The sequence below is a fragment of the Perognathus longimembris genome, chromosome 17, assembly GCF_023159225.1.
Source record: "Perognathus longimembris pacificus isolate PPM17 chromosome 17, ASM2315922v1, whole genome shotgun sequence".
In the NCBI taxonomy this organism is placed as follows: domain Eukaryota; kingdom Metazoa; phylum Chordata; class Mammalia; order Rodentia; family Heteromyidae; genus Perognathus; species Perognathus longimembris.
The window spans coordinates 6,296,439-6,322,497 of NC_063177.1; the positions used below are offsets into that span (position 1 = coordinate 6,296,439).

Sequence of the window (26,059 nt, forward strand, 5' to 3'; positions counted from 1 at the left end):
AATTCAGTGCTCTGCGCTGTTCTGATGGGAGGCAGAAGGAAAGGGTCTGGGGCAATTGAGAACTGGGTGAGCAAGAGCCCCTTGGTGTCAGTGAGGCCCCCTGTCAGGCAAAGGACAGTGTCCCTATTGCACAGGCGTTACCTGTCTCCATCTGGTCCCTCCCTTCCTCCTCCCAGGACCCAGACTCCTAATACTCATCTGGGTGAGCCACCCAGAGGGACCGGCTGTGTCAGAGGCACGCAAGCAGGTATTAGGCTGCCAGGCTGTGGGCGGAGAAGAGAGGAAGCCCGAGCGGGGAGAGAAAAACTATAGGGGAGAGGGGGAGAGAGAAGAGAGGAGAGAGAGAGAGAGAGAGAGAGAGAGAGAGAGAGACAGACAGACAGACAGACAGAGACAGACAGACAGAGACAGACAGACAGACAGAGACAGAGACAGACAGACAGAGACAGACAGACAGAGACAGACAGCGAGACAGAAAGAGAGAGAGAGACAGAGAGAGGCAGAGAGAGGGGCCAGGAGCATCCCAGAGATAGCTGGGCTCTTCCTCAGATCTATCATCTCCTGGCCCTCCATCAAGCATCTTGTTGAAACCGGCTTGTCACTCACCACCTCCAGGACAGCGGCTGCTGTGTGTCCAGCGTTGTGTGGGTCCCATTATGGCAGTGTACCGCCTCTGTGTGACCACCGGTTCCTACCTGAAGGCTGGCACAATGGACAACATCTTTGCCACGCTGGTGGGCACATGTGGCGAGAGCCCCAAGCAGAGGCTGGATCGAGTGGGCAGGGACTTTGCCAAGGGATCGGTGAGTAACCAAGTGACCGGTGGGACCTCTGAGGGGCAGGAAACACAGGGGGCCCTGGAGGAAGGGACTCATCCAATCCTGCCAAACTTAGGATGCTTGTCGCCATTCCTTTGTGGTCCCTGCCTTTTCTGGGGGTGATAAACCTACCCAGGCAGGACTGTGCAGGGGAGCCTCAGGAGGGTCGGCTCACTTCTTGGCTCCTCCCATTATTGGCAGTAGGCTGATCAGGTGGCTTCATAGGTTTCCTCCTCTCTGGAGGGCATCTGCTTGCTTTTTTCACCAGCCCCTAGGGTTGTTTGTTGGTGTCCTATGCAAGGTGTTCTGCTGGCCCAGGAGGCTAGGGAATTCCAGCACCACTCCATTCACATATTTCTACTCTACAACTGCCTTTTTCTCATTCATCCAATGGGCCCATTTGGGTTAGTGGCTGCTCAAGCAGAGGCGTCAGGGCACCTTGCATGGCCTCTGGTGGCTTCTTGCCTCTCACCTGCTTGCTGTCCTGGTTGTTCCAGGTAAAGAAATACAAGGTGCGCTGTGCAGCCGATCTGGGAGAACTCTTGTTGCTGCGCTTAGACAAGGAGCGCTATGCATTCTTCGGCAAGGACTCCTGGTACTGCAGCCACATTAGCGTCACTACACCCGATGGCACTGTTGTCCCCTTTCCCTGCTATCAGTGGATTGATGGCTACTGCACCACGGAGCTGCGGCCAGGAGCAGGTGGGCCAGGGGAGAGGACTGTGCAGTACTGTAGAGATGGCATTTGGAATTGGAGGGAGGCGTCTAACAGAGGCCAGGGTGTGAGAATAGGGTTAGATGCTTTCTGAAAAAGGATGCCGCTAAAGCTTGAAGCACAAGGGCTTCCAGGTAGCATTTATTGCTCTGGAGGTCCTACAGGTGGACGTAATTTTGCAATACACGGACACACCAAACCATCTGCTTTCCACAGTTTCCCTTTGCCCCAACCCCGGAGTGAATTCTCCTGGGGCCAATAGGAGGCTCAACTTACTTGCAGGATTTCAATGGTGGGGATTGGGGGGCGGGGGGAGGGAAAGCCTTGTACATTCTACAGGCACTGCCGCACCCTGCCACTTATTTCAGGCCCTATCAGTTATTTTTGGCTTTTCTGTCTGTGGTGCCATTCTGGAACTTGAACTCACAGCCTGGGTGCTGTCCTTTTTCTCTCAAGGGCTGGCAGTCTAGTACTCAAGCCACAGCTCATTTCCAGATTTTTGGGTGGTTAATTGGGGATAAGAGTCTTAAGGACTTTTCTGCCTGGGCTGGCTTTTGAGCTAAGATCCTTGATCTCAGCCCTCCAGATAGCTAGGATTATAGGCATGAGCCATTGGTGCCTTACTCACTTTGATTTTTTTTAGTGGGGTTCCAGGCCCTAAGAAGTGAGTTAAGATCTCTTGCTGAATTTGGGTGTCTTTTCAAGGATGTTGGGCCTGAGCACCTTGTTCCTTTTGTGCTTGCGCTGAGATGAGTGTCAGGGATAAGAGATAGACATTCTAGGTCAAGGTGAAGCAAGTAAAACATTTCCCCACAGCCAATAGTGAGTTTCTAATTGACTTCACTATCAACCCCCACTGATCCTCACAGTTCACCAGTATTTTCACAAAATATAAAACATCCTTGTTCATCAGTTGTTATCAGCACTGTTGTGTTTTTTTTTTTTGTTTGTTTGTGTGTGTGCAATTCTGGGGCTTGAACTCAGGGTCTGGGTGCTGTTAGCTTTTTTTGTTTGTTTGTTTTGTTTTTAGGTAGGTCATGGGGCTTGAACTCTGGGCCTGGGTGCTGTCCCTGAGCTCTTCAGCTCAAGGCTAGCACTCTACCACTTGAGCCACAGCACCACTTCCAGTTTTCTGGTGGTTATTTGGAGATAAGAGTCTCATGGACTTTTTTGCCTGGGCTGGCTTTGAACTGCGATCCTCAGATCTCAGCTTCCTGAGTAGCTAGGATTATAGGCATGGGTCACTGGCACCTGGCTCTTAACTTTTTTTGCTCAGTGCAGGCATTTTGCCACTCAGAGACACATTTCCGTTTATGTCCTTTTATTGGTGGTCATGGACTCTTCTTTCAGGGCTGTCTTTGAACTGTGATTCTCAGGTTTCAGCCTCCTGAGTAGTTAGGATTTCAGGCCTGAGCCACCAACAAAATCCGTGATGAATGTACAAAAGACTTGGAGGCACCCCTCAGACTGCTTACGTGGAAATGGATATGGTTTGAGCTCAAGGGTTAGGGAGATCAGGCAATATTTGCCCAAAGGAATATTGTTTGCAAAGAGATTGATATGGAGATTAATTTTCATTCCCCACAGCAAGAACCATTTGTCACGACTTCCTTCCTCTCCTTCTGGATCACAGGAAACGGGAAATCCAGGCCCGACAAGAATGCTATCGGTAAGGAGGGTATAATTGGATTTCTTTCTCCATCTTTGTTCTTCCCCAGTCTTAGGCTGTTCCTAACTGTGACCTCAGTTCCAACCTTGGGGGATCCAACTCTGATCAGGACTCTTTATTATTATTTTTTTCCTGTCCTGAGGCTTGAACTTTGGGCCTGGACATTGTCCCTGAGCTCCCTTTTACTCAAAGCTAGTACTCTACCACTTGAGCCACAGAACCACTTCTGGATTTTTCTGAGTAGTTTACTGGAGATAAGGGACTCATCGACTTTCTTGTCCAGGCTGGCTTTGAACTGCAATCCTCATATCTCAGCCTCCTTAGTAGCTAGGATTACAGGTGTGAGCCATAGGCGCTTGGCTGACTTTCTTTCAAATCTAATCTCTTCTAATATTGATCATGTGTCTGAACCAGAAATATCAGTATCAATGATTATCCTAGACTGGGGATGTAGCAGTAACTCAATGGTAGAGCACTTGCCTAGCATGCACTTGCCTTGGGTTTGATCTCCAACAACCAAACCAAAACAACAGAAAAAAAAAAAAAGGCTGGAAGTGTGGCTGAAGCAGCACAAACCTAGGAAGCATGAGGCCCTGAGTTCAAACCCTGGTATCAGAAAAAACATCCAATAATTATGCCAATATACATGCAACTTCCAACTGTCTTGAATGTAACCTAGTTCTCAGTCTCAATATAAAAAACGATCCTAGTACTTATGTGTTCTCAAATGCTACCCTGGGGTTTGAGGATGTAGCTAGTATTTAGCAAGCACTGAGCTCTGGATTTGATCCCCAGCATAAGAGAGAGAAAGCTAGGGGGCGGGGGAGGAGAGAGAGAGGGAAGAGAGAGAGAGAGAGAGAGAGAGAGAGAGAGAGAGAGAGAGAGAGAGAGAGAGAGAGGTGACTATCTTAATCTGATGCCCAATGACTTCATGGAGAAAATCCAGTAGTCATCCACAACAAAGTTGGAGTTTTAATCTGTTTTTTTTTTTTTTTTTTTCCAGTCCTAGGGCTTGGACTCAGGGCCTGAGCACTGTCCCTGGCTTCTTTTTGCTCAAGGCTAGCACTCTACCACTTGAGCCACAGCGCCATTTCCATCTTTTACTATTTATGTGGTACTGAGGAATCAAAGCAACATTCCCAACCCTAATCTGTAGTTAATTTTTAAAAATCAAAGGCATCTGACCTAGCTACTCAAGAGACTGAAATCTGAGGATAATGGTTCAAAGCCAGCCTGGGCAGGAAAGTCCATAGATTCTTATCTCCAATATGTACCAAAATCCAGAAGTGGAGCTGTGACTCAGGAGGTAGAGTGCTAGCCTTGAGCAAAAAGTTCAGAGATAACACCTAGGCCCTGAGTTCAAGCTCTAGAACTGGCACACACAAAGCAAAAATCTAAGGCTTTTGTTCATTCCAAGCCTAGATTGATTTTGGGGGTGGGAGTAGTACTGGGGATTGAATTCAGGATCGCACACTGTAAGTACTTTACCAATTAAACCATGCTTCCAGTGCCTTTTTGTATTGCTGATTTATTTATTTATTTTTTGGTACCAGGGTCTTGTATTCTTGCTTGGGTTTTTTCTTTTTTTAAACTCAGGGTTAGAACTGTACCACTTGAGCCACAGCTCTCTACTTCTGGCTTTTTGCTGGTTAATTGAAGAGTCTCACCAACTTTTCTGCCCAAGCTGGCTTTGAACCATGATTCTCATATCTCAGCCTCCTGAGTAGCTAGGATTACAGGTGTGAGCCTGGCCACATTGGCGTGTGTGTGTGTAGCTTTTTTGCTCAAGGCTAGTGCTCTACCTCTGAGCCACAGCTCTACTGTTAATTGGAAATATGAGTCTCACAGTAGTTAGGATTACAGGTGTAAGCCTGGCCACATTGGCGTGTGTGTGTAGCTTTTTTTGCTCAAGGCTAGTGCTCTAGCTCTTGAGCCACAGCTTTAATTGGAAATGAGTCTCACAGACTTTCCTGCCTGGACTGGCTTGGAGCTATGATCCTCAAATCTCACCTCCTGAATAGCTAAGATTACAGAGTAATCATCACCTGACTCAGGTTGGTCATTTTTTTTTTTTTTTGCCAGTCCTGGGGCTTGAACTCAGGGCCTGAGCACTGTCCCTGACTTCTATTTTGCTCTCTGCCACTTGAGCCACAGCACCACTTCTGGCCATTTTCTATATATGTGGTGCTGGGGAATCAAACCCAGGGCTTCATGTATACGAGACAAGTGCTCTTGCCACTAGGCCATATTCCCAGCTCCACGTTGGTCATTTTTGAGGGAGAATCTCATGTACTATAGGCAGGCTTAGGCTGCAATCTTCCTTCTGTGCTTTCTAGTGTCACTGGGGATGACAGACACACACCACTGGGCCCAGCCCTTGGTTGAGATAGAGCCTCTGGAACATTTATGCCTAGACTGGTCTCGATCTGACATTCTCCCAGTCTCTACCTCCCAGGTAGCTAGGATTATAGGCTTGAACTCCGGTGCCTAGCTTTAACCTGCCACTTCTACCTGTTTCTCTGGGCAGTTGGAAGATCTATGCCCCTGGCTTCCCCCGCATGGTGGATGTCAGCAGCTTTGAAGAGATGGAGTCAGACAGGAAATTTGCCTTGACCAAGACAGCACCTTGCACAGATGACGGGGACAGGTGAGGAGGTGGAGGGGTGTGATGGCAAGGCTCTGCTGGGAGGGTGGGATCCAGCAGCCTAGGAGTCACAGTCTAGAACAAACATAGCTTCACTCAAGGGTTAGGAGCAGAGGGGGACCAGGGACAGGTGTGAGGGGGTCTAGCAGAGAGGACAGGAGTAAAGAGATTGGAGGTAGGTTCAGGTTTGGAGCTGAAAGGGCAGGAGAGAAGCCAGGAGTGAGAGGGGACTCTGGAGGCGGGGGGCGACCAAGGGGAGAATGAAGAGGAATGAAATGCAGGTTCTACTGACTGGTTTCCATCTGTCCTGTTCCTCTGTGTCTCCAGCCCTGGGAATCGGTATCTGCCTGGCATGCCCATGAAAATTGATATCCCATCTCTGCTACACATGGAGCCCAACATTCGCTACTCAGCTACCAAGACGGCCTCGCTGATCTTCAATGCCCTCCCTGCGTGAGACCACTGTCCTCCCTACTGTCCTGCTCACTGTCCCCGATGAACCCCTTTTGCCTGTCCCCAGTGCCTCTCCCTGACCCCCTTCTCCCCTCCCACAAACCTTTGAGCTCCCTTTTCCTGTCTCTCAGTCTCTCTGCCTTCCCTGCTCCTCTCAGGGCAGCCCATGTCCCAGGGACTACTAGGAGGACGCTATTGAGTAAGGCACAGGTGATTTGCCTTTAAGCTTTAGGAAAGTGAAGTCTAACCACCTCCTCTTAACTCCCAGAAGCCATGCTTTCTCCTTTGGACTGTAAGCATTTTCTCACTCACATTCATTCCTACATCATTGGTTTCAAGGAGAATTAAGTGAGATAGCACCAAGCACCAAATAATCTCTTATTAATAATCCTTAGCAGCATTATTCTTTTCTTTCCGTCTTTCTCTTTCTTTCTTTCTTCCTTCCTTTCTTTCATTCTCTCTCTCTTTTTCTTTCTTTCTTTCTTTCTTCCTTCCTTCCTTTCTCTCTCTCTCTCTCTCTCTCTCTCTCTCTCTCTCTTTCTTTCTTTCTTATCCTGAGGCTTGAACTCAAGGCCTGGGTGCTGTCCCTGAGCTTCTTTTGCCCAAGGCTAGCACTCTACCACTTGAGCCACAGCACTACTTCCCACTTTTCTGAGTAGTTTACTGGAGATCAGAGTCCCACAGACTTTCCTTCCTGGCTGGCTTTGGACTGCAGTCCTCAGATCTCAGCCTCCTGAGTAGCTAGGATTACAGGCAGGAACCCACTGCCAGCCAGCTTCAGGATAATTCTTGAAGGGAAGAACAAGTGGAAGAGACACAGAGGAATGGAGCAGGCGCTCAGGTGTGTCTGTGATTGGTGGAGTGTGTAAACAGCTGAAAGTGTCTCAGGATTCAGGACAAAAACACGTTGTGGGGTCTGGGCAGGCTACAGGGCTTGAAGAAAAACTAGGCTGATGGGAGAGTTTCATGGACTAGCCAGGCTTGGTAGATGGGGCTTTATACTGAAGGCAGAGGGGGAGCCTGGTAAAGTCTGGGACAATATAGGCACTTAGAGAAAGCAAGTCAAAGTCCCAGAGAAACCAGGTACCAGTGGCTCATGTCTGTAATCCTAGGAGGCTGAGATCTGAGGATCATAGTTCAAAGCTGGCCTGGGAAGGAAAGTCTGTGATACTCTTATTTACAATTAGCCAGCAAAAAAGCTTGAAATGGCAGTGTGGCTCACATGGGAGAGTGAAAAAAACTAAGGGGTCAGAGCCCAAGTCCTGAGTTCAAGCTTCAGTCGTGGCACAAACAAAACAAATGCCCAAACCAATAATACTTCTATTCCCACAAAAACAAATCCCAGTGAGGGTGGTTTGTTGGCACCAACGGGCCAGGCATACCACCTTTGCACACATATGTAGTTACTCATCTTGGGATGGTTGCATTTGAACTGGGTACCCCCAAGTTGTAGAGCCTCCATTGGTCATGAGACTTTTTTACCATGGAGATTCTACTCCGGGGAATGACCTTCCCAGATCTCTCCAGAGAGAAGGAACATCATGGTCCCTAAAAGCCCATAGCCTCCCCTCTCTCACCTTCCCCTCTTCATCAGGTCCTTGGGCATGAAGATTCGAGGGCTGCTGGACCGCAAGGGCTCCTGGAAGAAGCTGGATGACATTCGGAACATCTTCTGGTGCCACAAGACCTTCACTTCTGGTGGGCAGAGCTAGGCAGGACTTTCCTAGTCTTCCCTTTACTCCTGCTCATATCCCTTCAGAGTTGAGGGCCCAGCTCCTGTCCAGTCCTCCTTGAGCGTTTTCCCAGGGATTAAAGTGGGTGGGGCTTGGGTTTCCCTAGTGACACCTGAGTCCCAGTTTTCCCTCTGAAATCCAGGCACTTCCCTAGAGGAGGGAGGCAATGGTATGAAGGTGAAGGTAGATACACTCTGTTTATGAAGAAGAGGCTCATGGTCATTTTCAGAGTCCTGATCCTGATCAGGTGCATGGGACTCACTTCTCTACTCCTTACCACCTGGAGTTCTGGATTTTGTGATCAGAATTGGCATAGGTTCAAATCCCTGCATTGCCACTGAAATTGTCTAGTGACCCAACATGGTCTTGTATTCAATTGAACATGTGGCTTTACCTATCTCATATTGTGGCTGGGAGGAAACTGCAAGGAATGAGAAATGGGCAAAGGGCTAGGCAGGACAAGGATCTAAGAAGTACTTTCCAGACCTTCTCTTGTCCCCTTAGAGTATGTCACAGAGCACTGGTGTGAAGATTACTTCTTTGGATACCAGTACCTCAATGGCGTCAATCCTGTCATGCTCCATTGCCTCTCCAGCTTGCCAAGCAAGCTGCCTGTCACCAATGACATGGTGGCTTCTCTGCTGGGACCAGACACCTGCCTACAGACAGAGCTGGAGGTGGGTGAGCAGCACAGCAGTGGACTTGATGGGTGGTGGCTAGGTTGCCATTGTGTGTAGAGGGTAAGGCCTATGGGCCTCAGTCTCTGGAAAGCATTAGTTCTCTCTCTCTCTCTTTCTCTCTTGATTTCTCCCTCTCTCCCTCTCCCTCCCTTCCCCCCTTCCTTTCTCCCTTTTTCCAATAAACTACACTTATATCCAATAAACCACTCAAAACCAAAGCTAGCTAGGTGCCAGTGGCTCATGCCTGTAATCCTAGTTCCTCAAGAGGCCGAGATCTGAGGATCACTGTTCAAAGCCAGCCTGGGCAAGAAACTACTTTATCTCCAATAAAGTACTGAGAAAAAAGTGATTCTGGAGCTGGGAATATGGCCTAGTGGCAAGAGTACTTGCCTCATATACAGGAAGCCTTGGGTTGGAATCCTCAGCAACACATATATAGAAAAAGCCAGAAGTAGTGTTGTGGCTCAAGTGGTAGAGTGCTAGCCTTGAGCAAAAAGAAGCCAGGGTCAGTGTTCAGGCCCTGAATTCAAGCCCCAGGACTGGCAAAAAAAGTGATGCTGTGGCTCAAGTGGTAGAACACTAGCCTTGAGTACAGAGAGGCTCAGGGACAGAGCCCAGGCACTGAGTTCAAGCCTCCGCATCAGCAAAAAAAAAAAAAAAAAAAAGAGTCTCGTGTACTTTCCTGTCCATGCTGGCTTTGAGCCATGATCCTCAGATCTCAACCTTTTGAGTAGCTAGCGTTACATGTATGAGCCATCAGCACCCAATTCTCTCTCTCTTTTCTTTTTTATGTCAGTACTAAGGCTTGAATTCAGGGCCCAGGTGTTATCCTTAGCTGTTTTGCTCAAGGCTGGCACTCTACCACTTGACCCACATCACTCCTTCTGGCTTTGTGCTAGTTAATTGATGACAAGAGTCTCACAGACTTTTCTACCTGGGTTGGCTTTGAGCCATAATTCTAAGATCTCAGCTTCTTGAATATCTAGGATTACAGTATGAGCCACCAGCATCTGGCTTCCTCAGTCTTTCTCTCTCTCTCTTTCTTTCTCTCCTTCCTTCCTTCCTTCCTTCCTTCCTTCCTTCCTTCCTTACTCCTTCCCTCCCTCCCTCCCTCCCTCCCTCCCTCCCTCCCTCCCTCCCTCCCTCCCTCCCTTCCTTTCTTCCTTCCTTCCTTCCTTCCTTCCTTCCTTCCTTCCTTCCTTCCTTCCTTCCTTCCTTCCTTTCCTTTATCAGTCATAGAGTTTGAACTCAGGGCCTGGATGCTGTCCCTGAGCTTTAAGCTTTATTACTCAAGGCTAGCACTCAACCACTTTGAACCACAGCACCACTTTCGATTTTCTGGTGGTTAATTGGAGTTAAGAGTCTCACAGACTTTCCTGTCTGGGCTAGCTTTGAACTGCCATTTTCAGAACTCAGCCTCCTGGGTAGCTAGGATCACAGATGTGAGCCACAAGCACTTGGCCTTGTTTCTTTTTTTTTTTTTTTTTGAGATAGGGCATCATTATATAGTCCAGAATAGCTCCCACACTCATGATCCTTCTACCTCAGTCTCCCAAAGTTGGGATTGCAGGTATTTGGCACCATGCCTGGCTAGCTCTGCATTGTCAAGGAAAGCAAGTATGGAGGAGGTCCAGATGAGGCTTCCACAGTCCCAGATGTGCAGTCTGAAGAGGGCTGCTGTAGGACAGGCCAGTGGGAGGTCAGCCAGATGTATCAGGAATGATCACGGAGGGCCAGGAGCTCTGACAGTGCAGAAGTAGTTGATGACTCAGTCTCCCTGGGCTAGCCAAGCCCTCAGGCATTCTCCAGAGGCTGGCCATGTGTTTGGTTATCATTTGTGTTGATTTTGCTGTGTTGGATACCTGGGTCAGATCTAAGAAGAGGATGCCTTTCGAGTTGAAGAGTGGGCAGGACTAGGTATGTGGGAGAGAAGGAGAGGCCACTGGCTTGTTAGGCAGAGGCCCAGTGAAAGGTTGCACAACAGACTCATCTGGACCTCATTCCGGACATTCTAGGAAGGGTGCGGTACCCAACATGGGGCATTAGCCCAAGCACCAAGAATTTCTGGGGCTCCAATTGGGGAGTTCAACTTCTGGCGGCAGACAGCCGGCCACCGGAGTGGAGGTGAATGGGGAGGGCGCGCTAGGCCTGTGTCTTGCCTTCCTGCAGAGGGGCCACATTTTCCTAGCCGACTACTGGATCCTGGCGGAGGCGCCGGTACATTGCCTGAACGGCCGCCAGCAGTATGTGGCCGCCCCGCTCTGCCTGCTGTGGCTTAACCCGCAGGGGGCGCTGCTGCCCTTGGCCATCCAGGTGAGGGGGGGCGGAAGGGGGCCTGGGGCGGGAGCAGTGGGGGGCGAGAAGGCGGACCTGGGGCGGGGGGGGGGGGAGGGAGCAGGCAAGCAATTTTACACTCCACGCCTTTCTGCTCTCACTCAGCTCTGCCAGAACCCTGGTCCCGATAACCCCATCTTTTTGCCCACTGACTCCGAGTGGGACTGGCTGCTGGCCAAGACCTGGGTTCGCAACTCTGAATTCTTGGTGCACGAGAACAACACGCACTTTTTGTGCACGCATTTGCTGTGCGAGGCCTTCTCCATGGCCACACTGCGCCAGCTGCCGCTCTGCCATCCAGTCTACAAGGTCTGTGTGAACCAGGGACTGGGACCAAAGGGAGGCGGGGCCTTTTGTGACAGTCGGCTCAAGTGATCCCATATCCGCTTGCAGCTCCTGCTTCCCCACACGCGCTACACGCTGCAAGTGAACACGATCGCGAGGGCCACGCTGCTCAACCCTGAAGGCCTGGTGGACCAGGTGCAGCCTCCTCGCCACCGCCCCTGCTCCTAGGCGCCGCCCACGTGCTCTGGTCGGCCCCTGCCTCCTCCCACAGGCCCCGCCCCGGGAGTGTGGTCCCGCCCTCGCGTTCTGGCCGGGCCTTGCCTCCCCTAGGCTCCGCCCCTAGGCCCCGCCCCTGGACTGTGGGCCCCGCCCACACTCCCTGGTCCGGAAGTTCTGACCCCGCTAGCCAATCCCATCCACAAATCCCTCAAGTCAAAGGTCTACAGGACCAGCAGCCCCAGCCCTAGCAATACCCTCAGCTGGTCCTGCACGGGGCCAAACTCTCGCCTTTCCGCTTTCAGGTCTGTGGTTTAACTATTTTGAGACAAGGTCTCTCAATATATAGTCCAGGTTATCTTGGAATTCACTATAGAGGTTAGGCTGGAGATTTCTCCTGTTTTCGCTTCTCAAGTACTGAGTTTACAAACATGAGCTACCACTCCCAGCTCTTAGGTCATTCTTACAGGTGTCAAGTGTCCTAGGATCTCCTATGCACGTAGTAGAACCTCAACCTGAGCAGTCTGGGTCAGGCAGGCTCATATGAGTATTTAACAGGGTGGTAGGCTGCTTGGTAAAACAGCGTGAGAGTTTCCCTCCGCCGAGTCCTTAGTCCCAGGAAGTCCCTTAGGCTCTGGAACAGGGAATGGGCAAGCCCCTCTGTGCTGTGTCCACAGGTTACATCCATCGGAAGGCGTGGCCTCATCTACCTCATGAGCACAGGGCTGGCCCACTTCACCTACACTAATTTCTGCCTTCCGGATAGTCTACGGGCTCGTGGCGTTCTGAATATCCCCAACTATCATTACCGAGACGACGGCCTAAAGATCTGGGCGGCCATTGAAAGGTGCTGGGTAGGATCTGCAGCCCCTTCAGCCTATCAGGGTCTCCCTGGCCTTGGGGAAGCATGAGGCCTGTGCACATGATAGTTTGGGACTTGGGGCCCACCCTTCCTGGAGAAACTCAGGTGCTCCGTCTCCAGTATAGGAAGTTTCCAAGGATGGGAATTGGTGTTGCAGATCGCTGTAAAATGGATGTGAGCCAGAACCTGGCTGGGTGCCCCGAACACAGCAGAGGAAGGCAATTGTGATGGGTGTGTCTGGCGAAGCCAGAGGACCAGGGTTTTCCCAACAGCTCAGAAGGACGGAGGCTCCCTCCTCCTGGGTGTTGAATGGGGAGAGGAGGACACAGTATGAGGCAGACTTCCTCTGTGCCTTGTCCCCTTAAACTCCTGGGCAGAAAGTGGGTCCAGAGCCTCTTTGATAAAGCAGAGGGGATTTAGCAGAAGTCTGGCAACTGGGTTCCATTTGGATTTGGGGGGGGGTGGTCTTCACGGACACCACCTCTCAGAACTCTTGGTGGACTCTGACCACCTGCCTCTGCCTCTCTGAGGCCAGAGGTCTTGATGTCTGACCAGGCCTGGGCCCAGGTTACTGGAGAGGAACCAGCATCTTTCTCCTGCAGCTTTGTCTCAGAAATCGTGGGCTACTATTATCCCAGTGAGGAATCCGTGCAGCAGGACTCTGAGTTGCAGGCCTGGGTCAGCGAGATTTTCACTCAGGCGTTCCTGGGCCGGGAGAACTCAGGTATTACTTACATAAAAACTCAGACCAGCCACGTAAAAATTACAAGTCACTCCTCTACAGATCTAATTAATGTCCTTACTCAGGTGAAAATGGTTCAAATGCCCCCCCCCACTCCCCCCCCCCCCTTTTTTTTTGCCAGTCCTGGGGCTTGAACTCAGGGCCTGGGTGCTGTCCCTGAGCTTCTTTTCCTGAAAGCCAGCATTCTACAATGTGAGCCACAGCACCACTTCTGGCCTTTTCTGTGTATGTGGTACAAAGGACTCAAACCCAGGCCTTCATGCATAGTACATAGGCACTCCACCACTAAGCCACAGCTGCTTCTTCTTCTTCTTCTTCTTCTTCTTCTTCTTCTTCTTCTTCTTCTTCTTCTTCTTCTTCTTCTTCCTTGTCCTGGGGTTTAAATTCAGTGCCTGAGCACTGTCCCTGGCTTCTTTTTGCTCAAGGCTACCACTCTGCCAACCTGAGCCACAGCACCACTTCTGGCCTTTTCTGTATATGTGGTGCTGAGGAATCGAACCCAGGGCTTCATGTATATGAGGCAAGCACTCTTGCCACTAGGCCATATTCCCAGCCTGATCAATCAATTCTTCCTGGTGTTGTTTTCCCTTTCATGCCAGCACTGGGGGTTTGAACTCAGAGCCTGAGCTTTTTTGTTCAAGGTTGGCACCCTACCACTTGAGCTACACCTCTACTTCTGTATTTTTGCTGGATGGAAATAAGAGCTTCATGGGTTTTCCTTTCCTGGATGCCTTGGAGCCATGCTCCTCAGATCTCAGCCTCCCGAGTAACTAGAAATACAGGCATGTATTTGAACTCAGGGCTGGGCATCATCCCTGAGCTTCTTTTGCTCAAGGTTAGCACTCTACCACTTGAGCCACAGCGCCACTTCTGGCTTTCTTCTTCTTATGTGGTATGAGGAATTATGAGGAATTGAACCCAGTGTTTCATGCATGCTAGGCAAGCACTCTACCACTAAGCCACAATCCCAGCCCCAGGGCTTTTCTTTTTGTCATTTCACTGTTGTCCTTAAGACCAGCCACATAAAAATTATAAGTCACCTCTTTATAGAGAAACTTCTGTTGCTTGCTCATGGTTCAAATCTAGTTCCCCCAGTGCTGGCCTGGGATGTTCTCAGCAGAAATGTGGCTTTCAACTGACTTAGTGCTTCTGTAGGCCAGGCATGGAGTCACTAGGGAGACCCAGAGAAGTGCTGTTGCACCCTGGAATATAGGCTTTGACCTTCCTCCCTCCCTCCCTCCTTTCTTGCTCGTTTGCTTGCTTACTTACTTTGTGCCTGGACTCAGGCTTTAACTTAGGACCTGAGTGCTATCCTTTAGCTTTTTCGGTTTAAGGCCCTACCACTTGAGTCATACCTCCACTTCCTGCTTTTTTGCTGGTTAGTTGGACATAAGAATCTCACAGACTTTCCAGCACTAGCTGACTTCGATCGTCAGGTCTCAGCCTTCTGAGTAGCTAGGATTACAGGTGTTAGACACTGGTGCTTGGCTGCCATATGCTTTAGAGCTCTGTCTGTCTATCATTGGAGATCAAACCTAGGGTCACTCATATGCTAGGCAAGTATTGGACCAATTAGCTATACACTTAAGCCTATACTTAACAAAATTGCTGGTCATCTCGTGTCACCTTCACATTTAGTCCATATTCAGATTTCCCTACTTGCCCTGTTTTCTTTTCCTTCCTTCCTTCCTTCCTTCCTTCCTTCCTTCCTTCCTTCCTTCCTTCCTTCCTTCCTTCCTTCCTTCCTTCCTTCCTTCCTTCCTTCCTTCCTTCCTTCCTTCCTTCTTGCCAGTCCTGGGGCTTGGACTCAGGGCCTGGGCACTGTCCCTTCTCAGGGCTAGCACTCTATCACTTGAGCCACAGCACCACTTCTGGCTTTTTCTGTTTATGTGGTACAGAGGAATCAAACCCAGGGGTTTGTGCATGCTAGGCAAGCACTCTACCACTAAGCCACATTCCCAGCCCCTTACCCTGTTTTCTCTCAATTGATTTAAGATATGATTTTCCTGTCAATAGACAGAAGAATCAGTCAAGGACCATGTAGTATATTTCATTTATTTCAGCTCTAAAATCTCTCTGTGTGTCTGTGTGTCTGTCTGTGTGTCTGTCTGTGTGTCTGTGTGTCTGTCTGTCTGTTTGTCTCTCTCTCTCTCTCTCTGTTGTTCATTCAAGGGCTTGAACTCCCGGCCTTGCTCTTGCTTGGCTTTCTATCACTTAAGTCATCTTCTAGTCTGGCTTTTTGCTGGTTAATTGGAGAGAGGGTCTCTTGGGCTTTTCTGCTTAGGCTGGCTTCAAATCTCAATCCTCAGATCTTAGCTTCATGAGTAGCTAGGATTACAGGTATGAGCCTCTGCCACCAGCAAGCCTTTTAAAACTTATACCAGCATCTCTTCACCCCTGCTTTTTAAGTTCATATAACATGGACTTACATAGAGCCTAGACTCATTTTCTAGAATTTCTCTCCTCCCAAATGCATCTAATTACTTTCTCACAGTGTCATTGATATTGCACCTATGTCCTCTGGTGTTTTTTTTTTTTTGTTGTTGTTTGCTTGTTTTTTTAACTGGAAAGAATATGTAAGTGTTGTACATTTTTGGCAAGAATATTTCTCAGCTGATGTTGTGACCTTCGTATTGCATTGCCCTGGGAGGTACCTCCTGTCAGGTGGCTCATGGTAACAAGGCCAAGGGAGATTTCTAGGTTAAGATGGTGACAGCAGATCTCTCTTGGATTGTGTGTGTGTGTGTGTGTGCGCGCGCGTGCATGTGTGTGTGCCAGTCCTGGGACTTGAACTCAGGGGCCTGGGCACTGTTCCTGCGTTGTTTTGCTCAGGAACCAGACAAAGCTGGTGATGTGAATCTGGGAGTTGTCAGCTGTGTGAGAGGTGGGCAATCCATAGAGTTGGATGAGGATAGTGAACAACAGAGAGAGGAGTATTGAGGGCTGAGCTCTTCTCTCTCCAGTTCTGATCATCTTTTTCTCTGTATTATTATTATTTGCCAGTACTGGGGCTTGAACTAAGTGTGTGGGTCTCTGAGCTCTTTGACTCAAGGCTGGTGCTCTGCTATTTGAGCCACATCTCCACTTTGTGCTTTTTGTGGTTAATTGGAGATAAGAGTCTCACAGACTTTCTTGCCTGGGCTGGCTTTGAACTGCATTCCTCAGATTCCAACCTTCCAAGTAGCTAGGATTACAGGTGTGAGCCACCAGCACTGTTTTATTTCTTGAGACAGAGTCCAGCCCAGACTGGCCTGTAAGTCTGGGGCTCACGCAACTCTCCTGCCTCATCTTTTAAGGAGCTGGAGCTTACAGGCATGTGTCATTGTAGTAGCCACTGTTCGTTTTCTCATTCAATGATCACCCTTCCCCAGCTTGAGGAGGTCCATTCTCTTCTTCCAAGAAGCTCTCCACTAACCATACCAGCTTCAGTGCCTTTTCTGACCTACCTGCTTTCTCTAGAAGCTTCTTTCTGCTTCCCTTGCTGTGTACCTCTAAACAAGATGTTCTGGTCATCTGTCCCGGCTGAGAAGGATTGCTCAGAGGCTCCAAGATTACAGATGTAGGTACTAGAAAAATGAGCAGAATTAAGTCGTTAAGTGCTGCTATGGGCTGCAGGTGGAAGTGTTTGGAGGCCAGAGGCTGTTCAGCTTGAACCTGGCTCCATCATGTGCCTTGCCAACTGGGTATCTCCTGGTTTCATCCCAACACCCACCTCCTAGCCTGACTCCTTTCAGAGACCACAGCCCTTGGACAAGGCCATGCCTAACTTCACCCCAGCCTTCATCTTTATCTAAAGACAGTCATAATCGATATCTATTCCTTACTCCCTCACTCTCCCCTTCCCCTACTCAAGCCTAGAACTATCCCCAGGAATCTAGTACCTCCCATTCACACCCTCTTCCCTGCTTTCCCACACCCAGGCTTCCCAAGTCGGCTGTGCACTCCAGGAGAGCTGGTGAAGTATCTCACTGCAATCATCTTCAACTGCTCCGCCCAGCATGCTGCTGTCAATAGTGGGCAGGTGAGCCTGTGGAGGGCAAGCCTGGGGGCATCATGCCATCATGGGTGTGATAGAATCAACCATGAACCAGAAGTCAAGAGTTCTGGTTGACGGCCTGGGTGGATCAGGTTAGAGTGGGTTTATGAGTGGGGTTGGGGTTGAAACGGGAACTTGGGTGGAGTGTTGAATGATGGCTGGGTGAGGTCCAAGGTGGTGATGGAGACTCAAGTTGGAGTTATGTTGGCAGTAGAATTTGTGGACTCCTGTCCACAAATTCTACTGGTTGGGATCAGGCCATATGGAGTATCATGTTGCACGTGAGACATACCAGCCCAAGGCCCTTTTCTAGGATGACCTCCTCTCTGAGTCCTCCTCCCTCCCCAGTGACTCATTCCAACCAGTCCGGGAACTCTGGGTGGGGAATGGCAAGGGGTGAGCTGGGCTTCTGCCCCACTTCTGGGACTGTCCACGATCCCCTTATTTCCCAATTTTGAGACCGTGGATAGTAGAGAGGTGGGATGAGGAATGCTGAAGAGCGAGCTGGTCTTTGCTTTCTGGCCAGATAATCTAACTGTGCTGGGATCTCCACAGCATGACTTTGGGGCCTGGATGCCCAATGCCCCATCATCTATGAGACAGCCCCCACCTCAGACCAAGGGGACCACCACCTTGAAGACTTATTTAGACACTCTCCCAGAAGTGAATATCACCTGTAATAATCTTCTCCTCTTCTGGTTGGTCAGCCAAGAGCCAAAGGACCAGGTGTGTATATGGAGTGTGGGGAGAGAGGGAGGATTTTTGCAGGGCTTGGCAGTGAGAGATGATGATGGCTGTTCTGGGTGGGCTTGGGGACTCCATTGTTGGAGTTGCTCTCTATTCTTTAGTTTCCACTGGAAATGATACTTGATCCCCATAAAGCAAACACTGGAGAAAATTGTGTTGAAGACCCAGTTTAATGTCTGGGTTACAGCTTCAACTTCCATCAAGTTACCAATTTGTCCATCCATCCACTCATCCATTCATCAATTCATGTGTCCATCCACTCATCCATTCACTCACCTAGCTACTCATCCATCCGCCACTCATCCATTCACTCATTCATCCATTTATCTATCCACTCATACCATCCAGTCATCCAGTCATCTAATCTCTCATTTATTCATTAACCACACATACATTAAGGAGGCATTTTGGGGTATCTCTCATGTGGAAGCATAACACTGGGGACCATACATATTGAGTTAGATTTTCCTTCCTCCAAGAATCCTATGGCTTCATTGAGGAGATGCTCAGGTAGATGAAAAATACCATGGTGTTATATTAATTTTTTCATTCAACATGACTTCCTGAGCACTTGCACCAGTTTGAGACACTGATGGAAAGCCATGAGCCTTGTCCAAAGCTGATAATCTAGGGATAGAGTCCTGTGGAACTTCAATTGAAGGGGTCCCAAAACAAGAAGCAGAGGGGAGTGAGCTGGTGTGTTTCTCAGAGCATCATGGCGCTATAGAGCAGGGAGGAAAACGGGACTTTGTCTCTTACAGTATTGTTCAGAGGACAGGAGGACCATGCAGGACTTTTAAAGCAGAGGTGACAGGGCTCAATTTGTGTCAGCAATGTGTGCGTGCTCCCGTAGCTGTGCAAATGTGGGGGGGGGGGGGGAAGTTTTAGAAGCCGAAGACAGAGCAGACAGATACATAGTTTAGGCCATTGTGAGCCACTTTTAATCACCAATTACCATCATGGCCATTCCCATTGCATTATCAGTCATGGAAATCTGGCTTCCTGGACTTGCTGAGAACTCAAGTTTCTGTGTCCTACAGGATCATCCTCATTTCTTTCTTTCTTTTTTTTTTTTTTTTGCCAGTCCTGGGGCTTGAACTCAGGGCCTGAGCACTGTCCCTGGATTCTTTTTGCTCAAGACTAGCTCTCTGCCACTTGAGACACAGTGCCTCTTCTGGCCTTTTCTATATATGTGGTGCTAAGGAATCGAATCCAGGGCTTCATGTATATGAGGCAAGCACTCTTGCCACTAGACCATATTCCCAGCAGGAACATCCTCATTTTTTCAGGATTGATTCCATTTGGTTCTGGGAAGACTTGTTGTTTTATCTTCCTACATATTTCTGTTACTGTTGTTGTTTCCAGGAGGTCTCTATATGGCCCCAGGCTGTCCTTGAACCCCTGGTCTCAAGTCATCCTCCAGCTTCAGACTCTAGAGTAGACTAAAGATATGTACAATAGAGCAGATTGTGTTGCTTGAGATGCTGGGGATTGTGCCCATGCTTGAAGCATGTAAGACATGCTACCACTTAGACATGCTACCACTTAGCTTCACTTCCAGCCTTTACCACCAATATTTTTTTCTTTTTCTTTCTTTTTTGTTGGTGTGGGGCTTTTGTTGGTCAGGGCCTGGATGATGTCCCTAAGCTCTTTTGCTCAAGGATAGCACTCTACCACTTTGAGCCACAGGACCACTTCTGGTTTGCTGGTGGTTAATTGGAGATAAGAGTCTCACAGACTTTCCTGCCCAGGCTGGATTTGAACTGCAATCATCAGATCTTAGCCTCCTGAATAGCTAGGATTACAGGCATGAGCCATTGACTCCTAACAAGTTTTTAACTTATTGTCTTATATACTGGGAACACCAGGAAGAACTCTGTCACTTTCTGTTCCCAGCGGGATGAGTAGACAAGAGATTAACCTGGAAATTTACAAACAACAACAACAACAACAACAATAACAATAGCAACTACCACTTAGGATCCATCTTGTCTCAATTACTAAATCACACACTTGATGCACACTATTTTAAAATACAAAACTAGTAAACAAAACAAGTAAGTAGCTTTTTTAAAAAAAGCCTGGGCTGTCCTTGAGCTCTTTTGGTCAAGGCTGACATTCTACCATTTGGACCCACAGGTCCACTTCCAGTTTTCTAGTGGTTAATTGGAGATTAGACTCTCATGGACTTTCTTGCCTGGCTTTTCTGGCTTTGAACCAAGATCCTCATATCTTAGCCTCCTGAATAGCTAGGATTACAAGCATGAGTGCTCAGTGCCAGCCTATTTAGAAGGCTTTGTATAGTACCAGCATGCAAGTGTTCAATAATTGGTAGTTCCACTTAGAGGGTTCAGAGACATAAGGCAATTTCCTCAACTTCACATAGCTAGGAAGTATATGGTGCTTTTGAATCCAGTCTCCCATATTTTTGTGTCTACTCCTTTCATGATTATACTATAGTTTAGAAATTAGATGTCAGTCTGGCAAGTAAGACTTAAAACTGGTTCTTTGAGTTAGGCATGTTGATGCATGCCTGTAATACCAGCATTCAGGAGGCTGAGGTAGGAGAATTTCAAGTTCAAGGCATCCTGGGCTATGTAGCAAAAACCTGTCTCAAAAATAAAAGTAATTAACAAAAACCTGGTTCTTTGTAAAGACCAATACTATAAAGAAAATAATTATACTACTATTCAAGAGAGAGCTGGGTTCCAGTGGCTAACATCTGTAATTCTAACTTCTTGAGAGGCTGAGATCAGGAAGGCTGAAATTTAAGCCCAATTCAAGCAGAAAAGTACAAGAGACTCCATTTCCAAAGAAAGAGAAAAAAGCCAGACTAAAGTTGTGGCTCAAGTAGTGCAGAACTTACAGAGTAAGCATGAGTTTAAATCTTGGTTAGGAAAAGAGAATATAACATACTAATGAATATTAGGAATGGAAAGAGTATAGAGGAGGCTTTGAAGAGTATAGTATAGAGAAGGCTTTGAAAATTACAGGGGAATTTTACTTATGGTGCTTGGCAAACAAAATTGGAAATCTAAGTGAAATGAGTGATTTTCTAAGAAAAAAAATACAAGCAATGAAAACTTCAGAAGAGATGAAAATCATACTGCAATGTAAAAACTTGTGTCAAATCTTCAAGGAACAATTAATTCCTAAGTTATTCAAACTTCTTGAAACTATAGAAAAAGGAGTGTCAAGCTTGCTGAATCATTTTAATAGATTACAGAGCTCAGATTCTAGTACTGGCAAAGGCAATAGCTTTCTCCTGGCACTGGGGATCGAGGCAGGGCATTGAGTATATTAGACAAGCACTCTACCACCCAGCTATAATCCCAGCCCACAAGCAGTCCTCTTTAAGAAGTGATGTGACTCTCATTAGAGGGCTCCAGTCCCAGATCGACATTTACCAACTTTGTGATTGGATATGTAATTTGCCTTCCCTAAGCCTCAATTTCCATATCTTAAAGTGGAAATTATAAAAAAAAAGTCTTAGGGATTTTGGATGGTTGTGATGGTTCGTGTAAGGTGCTTACTCGTGTTATTAAGAGGATGAAATTACAAACTCCTTCCACTTATGTACAATAATCTTAAGAATATATCAGCCAACAGTGTATAGTGAAGCAATAATATGCCACAGTGAGATCTAGTTTATTCTAGGAATGAAGGGTGATTCAACCTTATGAGGCTAGCAATATAGCTTGTTACATCAATAAAGAAGTGTTCTATGTAATTATCTCCGCATATGGTTGGAAAAGCATTTGGCCAGCGTGAATAACCATTACTAATAAAAACAATGTGAAATGAAACCCCAAAGGAGTTGTCATAAAGTATATTTAAGAAAACACTGTAGTTATGGTGCGGTAATAGAGGTCTCCTCATTGAAATTGGGGTCAAGAAAATAATGTCTATTACTGTTATTTTTCTCTTTTTTCATGTGTTGCTTATTGGAGCTTGAACTCAGGGCCTTGCATTCTCCATCCTATCTTTCACTCATGGATGGCATTCTACCACTTAAATTACATCTTCGAACTGGCTTTTTCTGGTTAATTGGAGTAAGAGTCTCGTGGACTTTTCTGCTTCAGCTGGCTTTGAACTGAGGTTCTCTGATCTCAGCTTCCCAAGTAGCTAGGATTGTAAGTATTAGCCATAAGTGCCTATCAAAACAGAATTAAAAAATAATAGTGGTGCCAGACCCTGGTGGCTCATGCCTGTAATCCTACTCAGGAGGCTGAGATCTGAGGCTTGAGGTTCAAAGCCAGCCTGGGCAGGAAAGTCTGTGAGACTCTTATCTCTAATTAACCACCAGAAAACCAGAAGTGGTGCCATGGCTTAAAGTGATAGGGTGCTAGCCTTGAGCAGAAAAGCTTAGAGACAGCGCCCAGGCCTAGAATTCAAGCCCCACAACCACCAACAAAAAATAATGATATTGACCCAGTTATATTATATGAAGGTTAATTAGATGAGAAGGGTGAGCTGGTTAGGAGGCTGGGCCTATGCATTGTGATGGTGACCTGGATATGATGTCATCATGGGCAAACAGACAGTCCTATAATAGGAAGACACTGATTGATGGTCAGTGAATGTTAGTTCACTGATGTTTTCTGAAGTACTGGGGTTTGAACTCGGGCCTCATGCTTACTTACTTGCTCTACCACTTGAGCCACACCCTTACTCTTTCCTTCCTTCCTTTCTTCCTTCCTTTCTTCTTTCCTTCCTTCCTTCCTTCCTTCCTTCCTTCCTTCCTTCCTTCCTTCTTTCCTTCCTTCCTTCCTTCCTTCCTTCCTTCCTTCCTTCCTTCCTTCCTTCCTTCCTTCCTTCCTTCCTCTCTCCCTCCCTCCACCCTCCCTCTCTCCCTCCTTCCTTCCTTTTCTTCTTTGCTTCAGTTGCTTTTCAGGTAGGGCCTTGTGTTTAGGCATGGGGTTGGTTTCTGACTCTGTCCTCCTACCTATAGTCTCTTGAGTAGCTGGGACCATAGAACACACCACTACAACTGACTGTGTGTGTGAATGTGTGAGTGTGTGTATGTGTGTGTGTGTACCATTCCTGGGGCTTGAACTCAGAGCCTAGGCATGTACCTGGGCTTTTTTGCCTAAGGGTAGTGCTCTGCCAGTTGAGCCATGGCTCCACTTGTGACTTTTTCTGGTAGTTAAATGGAGATTAGAGTCTCATGGATTTTCTTGCCTGGGCTGGCTTCCAACTGCAATCCTCAGATCTCAGTCTCCTGAGTAGCTAGATATGAGCCATCAGCACTTGGCTTTCACCTGGCTTATTGAGATAAGGTCTTGCTAACTTTTGATCCAGGCTGTGTTTAAATGTTAATCCTACTGATCTCTGCCTCCTGAGCAGCTGAGTTACAAGTGTGAGCTACCAGGTCTGTGGCTCCAGGTCAAGGGACATGACTGTGGTTGGCCATACTACAAAACTCAACAGTGTAGTGGTGACGTGATTATTTTGGCAAAAGCTCCATTATGTCAGCTGAGTGACTGTTAATTTAACCAAGTGTTGAATTTCCCCAAATTTTGAGTTGTTTGGTGGAGCGTGTCTCCGTCAGCCTCTGTTGGGTGGTAAGTGTGATTGTGTTCTCTTAGTTCAGAGAGTGGATCAGATTCTGGAAAGAAGATTTTTTTTGACTCAGTCCATCCACTTTCAGATGCAGGAATTGAGCTGAGAGTGACATGCGAAATGTTGCCAGCAGAGGGCGCACAGAAACTAGGTAGTCCAGCTGCCAAGTCACCAGCTGTCCTAAACTGTTGGCTTTTGTACCTTGGGGAGAAGGGTGTGTTCTGGGTCAGGCTACAGTGGAGTGGTGGTTTGGGGTTGTCCTTTTTTTGTTTTTGTTTTTCTTGCCAGTCCTGGGGCTTGGACTCAGGGCCTGAGCACTGTCCCTGGCTTCTTTTTTGCTCAAGGCTAGCACCCTACCTCTTGAGCCACAGCACCACATCTGCCTTTTTCTGTTTATGTGGTACTGAGGAATCGAAGCCACGGCTTTGTGCATGCTAGGCAAGCACTCTACCACTAAGCCACATTCCCAGACCCTGGGGTTGTCCTTTGAAGGACTGTGTTCACAATGATTGTCGTTGACTCATGCTTTGCAAAGCCAGCTTGATTGCATTTGTTGACACATGGTACTTCATGAAGTCTCCATCCAACACTGAACACCATCCCAACTTATTTTCTCCCCAGAGGCCTCTGGGCACCTACCCAGATGAACACTTCACAGAGGAGGTCCCCAGGCAGAGCATAGCAGCCTTCCAGAACTGCTTGGCCCAGATCTCAAGGGACATCAGGGATCGGAACCAGAACTTGGCCCTGCCCTATGCCTACCTTGACCCTCCTCTCATCGAGAACAGCGTCTCCATCTAAGCACCAGCTCAGGTCCTGGTGTGAGGGAAGCCAACTTCCTGTAATCTTTTTAGACCCTTTCACTCTCTTTATCCTCAGCCCTGAACGTCTCTGCACGCGTGGACCAAGATGTCTCTAGCATCTTATGAATAGGCCCTGAGCTGTGAGAGGCCAGTACAGCAGTGTCCAGGGTAAAAGCCGCTGAGTACAGTCAAATGCACAGTAGAACTCTCAAAAAGAAAAGAACCCCAACACCTTTTGCCTCCTGTTCTAGCCTCTGGTGGAAATCTACCTCTTCCCACTAGGATGCTCAGCCTGCATTTCTGAGCTCTCCTTCCCAGTCTTTCCCATTTCCAAACTCTCCTACCATGCGTTTTGGAGTCTTTTGGACAGAGAATGGAAAGGATGTGTTCCTGGCTCTGTCATGTGGTCCCCTTCACCTGTAGTATCTTTAAGGGGAAGGGACGAATAGGAGCCCATCTCACTTGGACATCTGGCTGTGGTTCTTGGGGACAGAGGGCCTGGCCTGGCCATGTTTTGAGAATCTCTCTCCTCTTTGCCTTTGAGTCCAGAGACTTCAATAAAAGCTAATGGATTTGGCTCTTGTTTCATATTTTCATTTTGATGATGGTGATGATGACATTGATGGTGGTGGAGGTGAAATTGTGTATGTGTGTGCACATGTGCATATGTGTGGTATGAGTGGGTGTGGAAGAACCCTGGGGTGGAGGAGAAGAGGGAACTGCAGTGAATCCATGGGTCATCGGTTCTAGAGTCAGGTAGCCACCCAGCTCCACCCACCACGCAACTGGGCCCTGTCCTTACCCTGTAGAGCCTGTCATTAGGAGGAGAAGGAATACGTGGACTCAGGGACTGGTAAGGAAAAATGTAAGCATTTTGCAAAGTTTCAGAATCCAGCTTCTGGGTGTGGTAGCTGTTAACACTGAAACTCAGCTCTCCTCCGGGGCACACAGAAGACTCACCCTGGTCCTTGCCTGTGTGGGTGGAGTCACAAGATGAGTTTGGGCTGAGTGGCTGCAGAAGAGGTACAGTCATTTCCAAGCTGGCATGGGGACCCTTCCAGGGTTCTTGTCTCGGCCTCTCCACTATGGCAGCCTGGGCTGGGAAGTACTTCCATCAGCCTGACTGACCCAGATGTGCAACTGAACCAGAACTAAACTCTGGTTGGGTCTAATGTGTGTGTGTGTGTGTGTGTGTGTGTGTGTGAACAAAGCTTGAACTCAGGGCCTAATGCTCTTACTGAGCTTTTTTCATTCAAAGTTGGTGCTCTACCACTTGATCAAAACTCTACTTCTAGCTTTTTTTTTTGGTGTGGGACTGGGACTTAGACTCTTATGCTGGGACTCTGATGCTTTCTTTCTCTCATTGGTTGGCACTCTACAAACTGAGCCTCCAGCCCCCATCTTCCAGCTTTTTAGTGGCTTTTTTTTTTTTTTTTTTGGCCAGTCCTGGGCCTTGGACTCAGGGCCTGAGCACTGTCCCTGGCTTCTTCCAGCTCAAGGCTAGCACTCTGCCACCTGAGCCACAGCGCCCCTTCTGGCCGTTTTCCATATATGTGGTGCTGGGGAATCGAACCTAGAGAGCTTCATGTGTAGGAGGCAAGCACTCTTGCCACTAGGCCATGTTCCCAGCCCTTTAGTGGCTTCTTAGAGATAAGAGTTTCACAGGTTTCTCTGTCTGGGCTGGCTTTGAATAGCCATCCTCCAATCTCAGCCTCCTGAGTAGTATAAACTTGAACTACTAGCACCTGGCAATTCTGGGA

At 48.1% G+C, this 26,059-nt stretch overlaps 1 protein-coding gene across 1 annotated transcript; it reads left to right on the forward strand.

The window, feature by feature from the left end:
* The first annotated feature begins 571 nt into the window (after positions 1-571).
* Aloxe3 (arachidonate lipoxygenase 3) lies at positions 572-24,876 on the forward strand. The gene is made up of 15 exons (XM_048365545.1): positions 572-803; positions 1,316-1,520; positions 3,121-3,202; positions 5,730-5,849; positions 6,174-6,299; positions 7,894-7,997; positions 8,537-8,709; positions 10,882-11,025; positions 11,152-11,355; positions 11,440-11,526; positions 12,225-12,394; positions 13,012-13,133; positions 17,072-17,172; positions 17,743-17,913; positions 24,118-24,876. Exons 1-15 carry the CDS (start codon positions 657-659, stop codon positions 24,295-24,297), a joined length of 2,136 nt encoding a protein of 711 aa, XP_048221502.1. The 5' UTR covers positions 572-656; the 3' UTR covers positions 24,298-24,876.
* Positions 24,877-26,059: the final 1,183 nt, after the last annotated feature.

Bases quoted from the DNA above. Each gene is read 5' to 3' on its own strand.
- Aloxe3 (XM_048365545.1), top strand. From the start codon at position 657: ATGGCAGTGTACCGCCTCTGTGTGACCACCGGTTCCTACCTGAAGGCT. The intron at 7,998-8,536 runs GTGGGCAGAGCT...TTGTCCCCTTAG, and splicing joins CCACAAGACCTTCACTTCTG to AGTATGTCACAGAGCACTGG. The intron at 11,527-12,224 runs GTGCAGCCTCCT...CTGTGTCCACAG, and splicing joins CTGAAGGCCTGGTGGACCAG to GTTACATCCATCGGAAGGCG.